General features: G+C 45.3%; 1 protein-coding gene across 1 annotated transcript; it reads left to right on the forward strand.

Moving 5' to 3' along the window:
- The first annotated feature begins 844 nt into the window (after positions 1-844).
- Positions 845-12,363, forward strand: zgc:109913 (regulator of G-protein signaling 9-binding protein). Its single transcript, XM_061728323.1, has 4 exons — positions 845-1,043; positions 8,863-9,066; positions 10,736-10,878; positions 12,202-12,363. Exons 1-4 carry the CDS (start codon positions 845-847, stop codon positions 12,361-12,363), a joined length of 708 nt encoding a protein of 235 aa, XP_061584307.1.
- Positions 12,364-12,970: the final 607 nt, after the last annotated feature.

The following is a 12,970-nucleotide window of genomic DNA, read 5'->3' on the forward strand; positions in this document are numbered from 1 at the left end:
TCAGACAGTGCTGTCCAAATGCTGGATGGAAAGGAAAAAGAAAGGGCCCGGGTGTACACAAACAGGTGAATTCTAACCCCTAAAGGCAGAGCTTAGAGCCAGCCTCCGCCTCCTGGGAGCTCTGAGGATACAAGACTCAACTGGTCTTCTGTACTAATTAAAAACACTAGTGTTCCTCAGAGAGCAGGAGAGGAAAAGTGTTTCTAGAAACCTGCCTACTGCTTGCACAGACCTCCACCACAGAGAGAGAAGGTTGACGGAGTCTTGATCAGCACCTGAAATGGCTTTTTCCTGAACTTATTTTAGATAAAGAAATATCACCCTGAATGTTTTAAGGTCTCTACTGGTTGGTCTACTGAGGTTGGTCTTTACAGGTGACTATCTCCAGAACATTCTGGTGTGTGTGTGTGTGTGTGTGTGTGTGTGTGTGTGTGTGTGTGTGTGTGTGTGTGTGTGTGTGTGTGTGTGTGTGTGTGTGTGTGTGTGTGTGTGTGTGTGTGTGTGTGTGTGTTCGTGGGCGGGGGGGTTGCCATGGTGTTCTATACACAAGATTCTCATCATGTATTTTTTTTGAGTATGTTTTGTACAATTTACTACTCTTAAAACTCTAAATTGCATTTACTCCTCCTAAGACCATTGATTTTGTCTCCCTTTTTGCATTGTGTTACCATGGTTTATATGGGATTGTTTTCAAAATTGCGAACATGGGGGATGAATAATGGAGGGCTCTGATTGGTTAGGGATGACTGAGCAGCTATTTTGATATTTAGAACCAGGATTGAAGAACGGTAATGGTGCACAATTCCCTTTTTCTGCATACTTCTATGAGGCAGGTAATGACACCATGAGCCGGTGGCGACGTTCGGTGGATGAGCTGGCAGCAGGACGGCGACAGAGCGAGTGTGAGCGTGCTCAAGATGCTCTCAGCCGGGTCACTTCTTGTTTCCAGCAGTTGGTGGCGTGCCTCGGCAGCTCGGCAGACAGCTGCTTCCTGCGAGACGAGTTGGATGAGACGAGAGCGCTCGCTCACCGTATCTGCAGTGGTAACACCTGTCTGTCTTACCTGTGTGCATTACCTGTCTAGGTAGCAAAGCTAGCACTTTATATCTGTGTCCATGGTTTATTATTATGAACTATTAATACAGTATTATTGAGTAGAACTGAATTTAGAAGCAGTTAAACTGTTGGACATCTCTTTAAAGTGCCATCACTTTGATTTGATATGTGACTCTTAAGTCATGTGATCATGTGACATGTCAAATGGCCCCCTGTGTCACTTCCTGTTAATGTAACTGGTTCCACCCAGTTATTTGTAGAAATTTTAATGGAGTTAATAAAACATTTAAACTTTTGTAGATTTTTCTGAACTTGGTAACATGCTAACCTGTATATGTTAGCTAGCAGTATAAAGCTAGCACTTTATATCTGTGTTTATGCTAAGGCTAACTGTTTCCTTCTTTTTCTAGCTTAGCATGAGCTATGCTAAGTGTTAGTCTTGCTTTTGCTAAGCGAGGCTAACTCTTTGTCCAAATTAGCATAAGCAAGGCCAACACCAGCACAACAAACTACAAGAAAGATGGAGAACAATGATGGTGATGAGATACTTATAATTAATGACTGAGAAAGGAAAGAGAAGTAGGGGTGAGGGGTACCATGGATCATGGTGGAGTCCCCCTGCAGCGTAGCTCTGCAGCGTAGCTCTGTAGCAGCGTAGCTCTATAGCAGCATATCTAGAATGAAGCTCTGTTTCAGACCAGCTGCTCTAGTCTGATCCTGCAGCTGCAGCTGTGACTACTGACTCTAACACACTAGAGTTACACTAACTATAGGCTTTACTAAACAGATATGTTTTAAGTTTCCGATCTATTCTGCGAGAGGATGTTCCTACCATTGTGATATTACGGAGATGGAAAATTGCCGTCTTACAAACCTGATTAATATGTTACACATCGTGCCAATGCGGAATGCCAGAAACATGGTTTGTTCTTGATTTGCTGTTCTTGATTTGTTCTTTTTCAAATATACCGCCACTATTTCTTCTTCATAATTTGATGACTAAAAAGGGAGTTTGATCAAAAATGTCTGTAAAAACGACTCATGCTCAAATTTTATCAGCTCTAACTATGGACTCTATATAACAATGAACAAAGCTTTCGTTCGAGTGACCTATTGGTTTCTGAAGACCGGTTTTGAAGCCCATTTTATTTTGCACGGTCCTTCAGCCAAACCCCGCCAAAATATCTGCAGAGGTGCCATGAGAAAGACAAAAATAAAGGTTGCGTTTAGCCAACGTTGGGTTAATATAAATGGCTGGTTGCGCAGCAGCGTGAGCCCCAAGAGTTCACTTATGCCCCTTTTGCACTAGTACCACCTCAGCTCGGTTCTACCCGTTTTGCCCTTTTGCACTAGGGCTGAGACGGGTAGAGCCGCTCCAAGCCGATACTTTTTTCTGTAACCATTTCAGCGAGGTTCTATACGGGGCTGATTTCCGACGTCACCACCCTCCGCGCCACTGATTGGTCGGGGGGCGGGGACGTCACCACCCTCCGCGCCTCTGATTGGTCGGGGGGCGGGGCCGTCAGACGTTTGAATCAGGAAGCGGGAGTCAGAGCGAGAGCGACCCGCGGCTCGCAGCGATTTTATTATAAAGCGCAAACGTCTGTTTGGTGATGCAACTCTGAGGTGCAGATGTTCATAAACCTGGTGACTGACGAGAGAATTAAAAAAGGGATGTAGACGGGCTGTTTTACTCTCAGCTGCTCGCGGCTCCAGCTGATTTCTCATCAGCGCCGACATGAACAAAGCGGTTGCGCAATCGAGTACGTCACAGCAGCTTCACCCCAACCCCCCCACTTCTCCCCTGGCTGTGAAAAAACACACAGGTAGAGGCGGGTAGAGGCGGGTAAAGGCGTGACGAGCCGAGTCGGGCCGAGTAAGTCCTAGTGCAAAAGTGCCATTTATTCATCGTGGTTGGCGTTTACATCGCACCGCAGGCCCACGTGCAGGAGGCCCAGCACACACTCGCCGACCAGATACTGAACGTGGAGCGGACAAACCCGGACTTCTTAGTTACTGGCCTCGGTGACTTTAACAAAGGTAACCTCAGCCATGAACTCCCAAATTACAGACAGTTAATTAAATGCCCAACCAGAGAGGGAAACATTTTGGATCACTATACTCTACAGTAAGCAGAACCTATCATGCCGTCCCCTGAGCTGCACTGGGACATTCAGACCACCCCATGGTCCACCTGATTCCCGCATACAAGCAGAAATGAAAGCTTTGCAAACCTGCTGTGAGGACATCAAAGCAGTGGACCAGGAAAGCTATGGAGGATCTTCAGGCATGCTTAAGGCTGAATTATGGTTCTGCGTTAAATCAACACAGAGCCTACGCCGTAGGGTACGCAGCTACGTGGGAGTCTTTCCGTAGCCTAAGCCGTAGCCTGATGTGCACCTCCCAAAAAATGTAACTATGCGTCGAGGCGGCGCAGACCCAACACAGACCGAGAGGACTGTGATTGGTTCCCTTGTTAGCAATAGCAGTAGTGAACTTTCAGCGCTCTTTTCTTCGTGTGTGTGTGATTTTTTTGGGAGGGGGTGTTTTGGTTTTTTGCACAATAGTTGTCCTTATCTCTTTGATTCACTGTGACCGGAAAAGCTGGAAGCTAAACAAAGTATCAACTAACCCTGGTTCAGCGGGCTACGGTCGCAGAAGGAAGAAGCGTTAAGGAATGGTGAGAAGGACAGGCTCAAAAGGACAGGCAAAGTACACGTTTAGCAAGGAGGTGAGAGTAGCTAAACGACTGTACTCTGAGAAACTACAACAACAGTTCTCAGAAAACAATGCCAGCTCAGTTTGGAAGGGACTGAGACAGATAACAAACTACAAACCCAGAGCCCCCCCCTCCATCAACAACCGACGCCTAGCCAATAACCTGAACAAATTTTATTGCCGCTTCGAAAGACAAATGGCGCTTTTCCACTACTACCTACTCAGCGCTACTCGACTCACCTCGCCCCAGTTTTGCGCTTCTCCACTAGGGGTGGAGGCGGATGGAGGCGTGCCGAGTTTATACTTTTTTCTGTTTCTATTCTGCCGAGGTTCTAAGCGTGCTGAGTCGGCTGTATCTGACATCATCACACTACAGGCCACGATTGGTCGGGGGGTTGGAGTCAGACGTTTGAATCAGGAGGCAGAAATCAGCGAAAGAGCGACTCGCGGCTTCTTCATTTTATTCGACAGGCAATGGCAGAACAAATAGTCTGTTTGGTGATCCAACTCTGAGGTGCAGATGTTCAAACCTGGTGGCTGAGGAGAGAATTAAAAAGGGATCTAGACAGGCGACAAGGAACGGCCAGATCCACCAGGAGCTCTGTCACTTCATAGCTGCTCGCGGCTCCAGCTGAGGGGGCACAGTGGCGCAGCTGGTAGTGCAGCCATCTCACAGCAAGAAGGTCCTGGGTTCGATTCCCGCCGGGGACGCTGTGGGCGCTGAAGTGCGTATTAGTTCCCCCATGACTTCAGTGCCCACACCCTGGGTGGGGTTGGCGAAAGGATCTTTCTGTGTGGAGTGTGCATGTTCTCCCCGTGTTCCTTTGGCTAGCAATGTGAGTTACCCTCACAAAAACATGCACACAGTCCTGGGCTATACTGCCCCCTCTGGCCAACCGGGGCGCCAGATGGGGTGGGAGGATCCGGCCGGAATAACGTGATCCTTCCACGCGCTACATCCAGCCGGAGAAACCCCACCCTGCCTGGGGAAAAGATGCAACCTGCTCACTCCTCAGGATAAGGAGGAGACCTGAGCTCAGTGCAGGCCCTCCCGGGGTTGGTAGAGGATGGCAATGCTCAGGACTGACTTAGGTAGGAGCACTGGGTGCTAATGGGGGAAAAAACCGGGATAAAACTCACTCTCATTTTTTAACTTGATATCGAACACAAGCCACAGACCCAGCAGCACATCTATTATCTCCTCCAGGTTCTACATCTTTAGTGTTGTTGTCTTCTTCGTTTCGTCACAATCAAATACGTCACAGCAGCTTTGCTCCAATCCCGCCCACTTCTCATCTGGGTGTCTAAAAACCAACAAGGGCAACGTCTACAGACCCGTCGCCCTGACCTCTGTGGTAATGAAGTCTTTTGAGCACCGTGTGTTGCCACACCTCAAGAAAATCAACGACCCACTACTGGATCCCCTGTAGTTGTCCTACAGAGCCAACAGATCTGTAGACGATGCTGTAAACATGGCGCTGCACTTCATCCTCCAGCACCTGGACTTCACAGGAACCTACGCCAGGATCCTGTTTGTGGACTTCAGCTCTGCTTTCAACACCATCATCCCATCTCTGCTCCAGGACCTGCAGGTGGATCACAGACTTCCTGTCTGACAGGAAGCAGCGGGTGAAGCTGGGGAAACATGTCTCTGACCCTCGGACCATCAGCACCGGATCCCCTCAAGGCTGCGTTCTCTCTCCTCTGCTCTTCTCCCTGTACACCAACAGCTGCACCTCCAGTCATCAGTCTGTCAAGCTCCTGAAGTTTGCGGACGACACCACCCTCATTGGACTCATCTCTGATGGTGATGAGTCCGCCTACAGGAGGGAGGTGGACCAGCTGGTGACCTGGTGCGGCCGGAACAACCTAGAGCTCAACTCTGGTGGAGATGATAGTGGACTACAGGAGGAAAGCAGCCCCACCTGCCCCCATCACCCTGTGTGTCTCCCCAGCAGACACGGTGGAGTCTAACCGCTTCCTGGGGACCATCATAACCCAGGACCTCAAGTGGGAACTGAACATCACCTCCCTCACCAAAAAAGCGAGAACGTTGGGGCACGGTGGAGCAGCTGGTAGTGCAGCCGTCTCACAGCAAGAAGGTCAATTCAATTCCTGCAGGCGACGCTGTGGGCGCTGAATGCGTGTTAAGTTCCCCCATGACTTCAGCGCCCACACCCAGGGTGGGGTTGGAAAGGTCCTTTCTGTGTGGAGTTTGCATGTCCTCCACACGTTCCCTTGGTAGCTAATGTGAGCTACCCTCACAAAAATATGCAGCAGTCCTGGGCTATACATGCCCCCGCCGGGGCGCCAGATGGGTTTGGGGAGGATCTGAAGCGGCCTGCTCACTCCTCAGGTTAAAGCCTGAATTATGGTTTTGCGTCAAATCAACGCAGAGCACACGCCGTCACGATGACGCCGTCGTGAACCTTCGGACTTCTCCGTCACTCCATTTCGTCGCGGTGCAGTTCCCGTGACCGCTAATTCGCGATCTTTTCCTGAATGGTTTATCTGACTTTTTCCAGTCACAGTAAATCAAAGAGATAAGGACAACTATTGTGCAAAAAAAACAAAACAAAAAAAATCACACATACACGAAGAAAAGAGCGCTGAAAGTTCACGACTGCTTCAAACCGGAAACAGGAAATGCGTTGCTACCAAGCGAACCAATCACAGTCCTCTCAGTCTGCATGTGGTCTGCGTCGCCTCGACGCGTATTTACAATTTTTGGGAGGTGCAGGTCAGTGACGGCGTCAGTGACGGCGTCAGTGAAGGCGTCAGTGATGGCGTGTGTTCTGCGTCGACACGTAGCACACGCCGTAGGCACGGCGTCGTTTTGACGCAGAACCCTAACTCAAGCTTAAGGAGGAGACCTGAGCTCAGTGTAGGGCCTCCCAGGGTTGGCAGAGGGAGCAATGCCCATTAATTAAATCCGATTTAAAATGAGTAAAAATTACCATGTAAACACCTAATTCCGAATGAAAATGGCCATTCCGAATTAAACTTAATTCTGAAGTAAGTGGCTGGTTTATTTCCGATTAAATCCGAAAAGAATAATTCCACGATCATGTATCCACTCATTCCGCTTTAAATTAATCCCGGTCTTTCTGCGCTGCTCGTTCCCTCGCCCGTCTGTCTCCATGACGCTTATATTCCACGCTGGGCTGGTTTTCCAAACAAAGTTTCAAGATGCAGCACGCAGTAAACGCTGGTCAAGAGCAGAGACCATTTATTTAATAAGTAGAAATAATTAAAAGAACAGATGGAAACATCAAAATGGTGAGCTTTTCTAAGTTGTAGCGGCTAAGTTTGTTTTTCTTCCGGTAGTTTAACTTCCGTTCCCCCCCCTATCCAATCAGAACCTTCCCAACCCCCAGACCTGTAGAGGAATTGGATAAAGACCATCAAACGTGTTTTCCATGTAAACCTCAATTCAGAATGACTATTTCCAAGTGAACTCGAAGGAAAGTTTAATTCTGAATAATTTAATTCTGAATAATTAATTCCGAATTAAAAAACCATGTAACCGTGGCCATTAACGCACATCCTAGGTCACCTTTGTACGGATTAATTACTCTGGCACTTTAAAACCAACATGTTGTACATTTTTTCCTTTAATATTATTTGCTCTTTTGTAATGCATCAATCACCACAACAAATTCATGTGTGTGTTAAACTACTTGGCAATAAACTTCTTTCTGATTCTGATTCTGAGGAATTAGAAGAAAGGCCAGCAACTGGCTGGCCCGACTGCCAATCAATCATTTTAAGAATAAATGTATTGCTTAATATCAACTAACTTTGATATTAAGCAATACAATACAAAGAAATTACAAATAATTGAGACCAAAGGGGTTCTCTGAACCAAGCTGTTAAAATGTTTAATTCTGCTCTAAAGTCGGACATTTTAACATGGGAGTCAATAAAGATAGGCTGACTTTTGCAGGCAGCCTCTAGTGGTCAGTGGAGGAACTGCATGAGCATCAATGCAGAAGTGAGTTGGTTGGTGCTTGGCTCCAGCTCCCAAAAAATACACTTTATTTGCGCCATTGCTATGTTGAAGCTATATTCAGAAAGTGAGCAAAAGGAAACTGCACTGCTAGCTGCGGTGCAAATATTTACGATCCAAATTCTTTAAGTTTCTAAGCTAAGCTAAGGAAATTCACTTTACAATTATTAACAATGCATAACCCTCTGAATTTTTAAGATATCGGTTTAATTTAGATCATAACACCTGTTCCTGAAACGACTGAACATTTATTTTATGACTGTAAATTTGCTAATACCTTCTGGGCAGATCTGTAGGATTGGTTATTGCCTAAAATATTGAATGTTTCTATTCTAACAAAAGAAAAGGATCTCTATGGTAAATCTGTTATAGATTGATGATCTGGTTAATTCCGTTTATTGATTTCCTCTGTCATCTAATCTTTGTTCATGAGAATCATTGGGCAGATTGTCCATAAAATGTAAGAAGGGTGACCACATGTCATTAAATTCTTCAACTTTACCTCTAAGAATGTATGTTAGTTTTTCCAATACTAGGTGTGAAGACGTCTCTTTGAACCACTGAGGTGAATTAGGACTCTGAACCACTTCCACTTCAAGGCTGTTACTCTTTTGACTTGTAACAAACAAAAATCTATGAGCTTTCTTTTCTTTGCATTTGCACCAAAGTCTTCAGGGTATAAATGGAATAGACATAATCCTGGGTCAACAGGAATTGTACACTCTGTTAATCTTGAAATCAGGCAAAGGGTATCTTTCCAAAATTCCTGGAGTTTCTATCTGGTTAATTCTTTAATCATTCTCAGTAAATTCTTTATTTGTAAAAACAGATACCTGTGGCTGCAAACCAACTCCAAATCATCACCCCTCCACCCTCCACCCTCAATCCCTCCATCCTCCACCCTCCACCCTCCATCCCTCCACCACTCCACCCTCCACCCTCAATCCCTCCATCCTCCATCCCTCCACCCCTCCATCCTCCATCCTCCATCCCTCCACCCCTCCACCCCTCCATCCTCCATCCCTCCAAGGTGATTTGAGGTCACCTGTATCTTTTTATCCTCTCTTGTCTCTCCCCAGGTCTTTCTCGCCGGCTGCTGCGTCTGCTGTCAGAATGTGACTCCGCCCCCTCAGGTGCAGCAGACCGGCAGGTATCAGAGCGTCTTTGGGTCGTCTTCCTGTCCGCTGTGGAGAACTTCCTGTACGACCTGCGAAAGGCCAGCGATCTGATTGGACAGTTCCCTCTGACTCAGCGCTCCAACAGACGCTACCTGGTCAACACAGGTGAGCCGTCCCATCTGAGGACGTGCTGTGATTGGCTGATGAGCCACTCACTCGTGACACTTCAATCTTTAATGTACAAAAAAGAGGCTTTATGTTTACGGTGTCCAGAGGAGACGTCTCTGAACCCTGAAGCACTTCACACAGACACATGTATTGTCTGACGTCCTGTACGAGGACTATGTTCTCGCTCACCAAAATCCTGTGTAAATTCGTGTAAATATGAGTTTATATGCAGATGTCATCATTTAAGTTCCCAATCAATATTCGAGACATCCTTTGGAAGAAATGGTGGCTTTCCTCTGAGTAAAAATAGAATACATTCTCAGCATCCACATCAATTAAAAAACAGAAAAGATATTTCTGATGTCTTCCCAAAAGGCTACAACCAACCTAGCCTGATTTATACTTCTGAGTCAAACTGCAACGAATCTTAGTTGAGCATTGGCCTGGAGGTTAGACGGCTGGCGCGGGACTGTTTTCTTCATCCTGCTCCCGCTGATTTTCTGACCATTACCGCCTGTGTGTTCCACTCCCGCCCGCATCCGCAAAACTGAGAATTCATGCCGCACAATAATAGAGATGCATTGATTTAGTGTCTTCTCCCATCCCGCAAGAGAAATGTCCTGGAGAAATGTATCTGATTTAATGTTAATCATTGTGGAGCTTGATGGATGATTGACAGTTCATAGGTCACCTGACTGAAAGTTAAATGCAAATCCATTATTGTCATCATCGCACAAGCTATTTCGCCTTTCGCGCTCGCATCAATTATGTGATTGAGGTTATAGCAACGAGGCTGTGAGAGGCTCAAATAACACTAATAAATAACATAAAATAAACAAAGTTAAAGGAGCATGAGGCTCCTTTTAAGAAATGAGACTCTCTAGCGCCACCCTTCGCCACGACGGCCGTTGGGGGTACTGCAGCCAACAGTGAAGCCGGCACGGGAGAACGGGGAGAACGCGCATGCAGCGTCATGTGACGTCACATCTGCAGGACAGCGCGGGAAATTCCGACCCAGAATTGCAGCACATTTTGCAGCACACAGCCTGTTCAAGGCAACGGAGAGATACACTAGAGGAAACTAGAGGATTCTTTTTTGTTTGGAACGCTTCATCTGACATTATTACTAGAAAAACTTAAAACGTATACAAATTCTTTTCATAAATCCTGCCTCAATCCTGCCTCATGCTCCTTTAACGAATGAGACAAATTATTTTAACAAATGAATCACTTGGCCATTACATATCTGCGGAGGGAGAGAATGTTGCTGACAGACTGAGGTCCCAATCCCTCGTCTCTCTTCTAAGATGCTCCACAGACACTAAATGCAGTTTCTCCAAATACCTGACTTGCCTTGCTTTGTCTTTGTTTTGTAAAGACCTTGTTTGAGGTTTTTTTTCCACGTCATTGATTTCCATCTTGTCGCTAGGCTACATCCAGATCCTGCAGTGTTTTTTTTAGCTGCCGCAGCAAAGTTCAAACCGCCCGATCCCGCCAGATTTGTGTTGGGACCCGGCGGGACCCAATCCCAATGCAGCCCTCCAGTGGGCATCATACAAATATGTTATGCAAGAATTTGAACAATATCCATTCCTGTCTTAGGACAACTTTGATGAAATGTTTTGATCAATTCCAAATGTTGACTGGTGTATCTGCTCCCGCCCAGGATGTCTGGACGGCGGGGTGGGGGTGGCGGCCCGGGTGGCTCTCATCCAGGTACCCTGGCTCACGCTAGAGGAGGAGCCAAGCCCGGACCTGACCAATCACATCGCAGGACTGGAGGCCATGCTTAGCGAGTTGCAGCTCAGGGTGAGACAGAACCTCCTGTTAGAATGAAGCCTTGCTAAACCCGTTTCCACGTAGCAAAAACGGTCGTGTTTTCATGCGTTTTGGCCGTTCGTTTACATGAAAACGAAACTCAAAGCCACCAAAAACGATAATTTCTGAAAACTCCGTCTTCACGTTTGCTTGTAAACGGAGAGAAACAGACATTTAGGCTTCAGAACGTCACATTATGAGACAGAAACGTCACCAGCGTCATGTGTGCGACCTGTGTTTACAATTTGTTTGGCCACCGTCAATATTTTCTTGTATTTAACCTGTTTTATATTCTAAAGTCACATTTAAAAGTAACTCCACTTCTCTGTCACTCCAAATGAAAGACTCTCGTTCATCTTGGAAGTAACTGGAAGTTACTCGTGTCATTTGTTGATGTTTTTTTCCAGGATTCTGATTGGCTAGCATGACTTTATCTTCTCGTTACACTGCCCCCTGTAGGTTTGGCTGTTCATAGCACCTTAACAGCTATTTATGCAGGTTCCTGGAAATGATGGGATTTTTCAAAACGTAGAGGGGGAAATATCCGTTTTTGTGAATACCCGGTATTTGGAAACGTGGCTTAAATTGGTACAGAAAAGTGCAGGTCCTTAAAAACACTAGGAGCTGGCTTCAAAAGCTAGTCACTCTCTTTTTTTGACTTATTTGACAATTTTCACCTGTTTCAAGTAAATTTTCACGTAGAAAAATCTACTTATTTTAAGTGAAAATCTACTTGAAACAGGTGAAAATTGTTACTCTTGTTTTAAGTGTAATGAGATTTTTTGACTAAAAATGAGACATTTTAACTAGAAATAAGACATATTCCTGGTAAGATTCTGAGTTTTTGCAGTGTAATACCTTATTACGTTATTGGGAATTTATTACATGCTACTCAAAGTCTGCAATTTAACCCAATAGTCATGCTGGTGTTTCAAATCCAGTGTATATACGTTTTAGATTCTTATAACACAAAATGTAGAACTCTGGACTGAAAAAGAACATATTACATTATCAGTTTTGGAAAGAAAAAAAAAAAGACCCACCTGAATATGTAATAAATTCCCAATAATGTAATAAGGTATTACATTATCAATAAAAATATCATTACAATATCAGTCAGGATATTTTATTACATTATTGGTGATGCCTGTCCTGACAACGAGACTTGGAACCAATTCTGCAGAAAGTATGTGACATCTCAGATCATTTTTTACTGTTGTGGTTTAGGTGTTGTTGAGCTAACGTATCCACATGCTATCTGACAATGTGCAGCTACTTCAATGTTTTTAATATGGGCCGGTGGGGATTGTGCAGGTTCCTGTTGCGTTCTGGTCGGTGGAGGCGACCCAGCCGGCCTGGTCCGAGGCCCGCGGGGACGCCGTTGACCCGGACCACACCCTGCAGGAGCTGATGGAGGTGGAGACGGTGGCGGACGGCAGCAGGGCCGGCTGCTGCGGCCTGGGCTGTGTGGGCTAGGCTCCCACCCGGCCCTTAAATACGGAATTGTTACGGAATTGGGAATTAAAAGTCGTGTTCCGTATTGAACCAATACGGACATACATTATGCTCTTATTTATTGATGTCATAATATACAGGTGAAGGTCGTAAATTCAACTAAAGGTGAAACAAATATATTATTTCCCACTACATTCAAAGTGAGATATTTCAATCCTTTATTTGTTATAATTTTGGTGATTATGGCTCACAGTTTATGAAAACCCCAAATAAAAAATCTCTATATTATGAAATTAATAAACAATTTAATCATCAAAATTATAACAAATAAAAGGTTTAACACATCTTGCTTTGCATGTAATGAGACTATGTAATGTATTAGTTTCACCTTTTAAGTTGAATTATTGAAATAAATGAACTTTTACACCATATTCTAATTTTCCGACCTTCACCTGTAGGCTATCGGTGCGTCCGAAATGCCATACTAAACAGTATATACTAAAAAAGTATACTTAAATTCGGCACACTTTTGAGTAAATATCAGTAGGATTCATTAATTCGGACGTACTATTAAGAGCGCAAACGTCACTTCCTGCCGTTGGGAGGAAGTGAGTATGGATGGTGCATA

This window comes from Cololabis saira, chromosome 8 (assembly GCF_033807715.1).
Source record: "Cololabis saira isolate AMF1-May2022 chromosome 8, fColSai1.1, whole genome shotgun sequence".
In the NCBI taxonomy this organism is placed as follows: domain Eukaryota; kingdom Metazoa; phylum Chordata; class Actinopteri; order Beloniformes; family Belonidae; genus Cololabis; species Cololabis saira.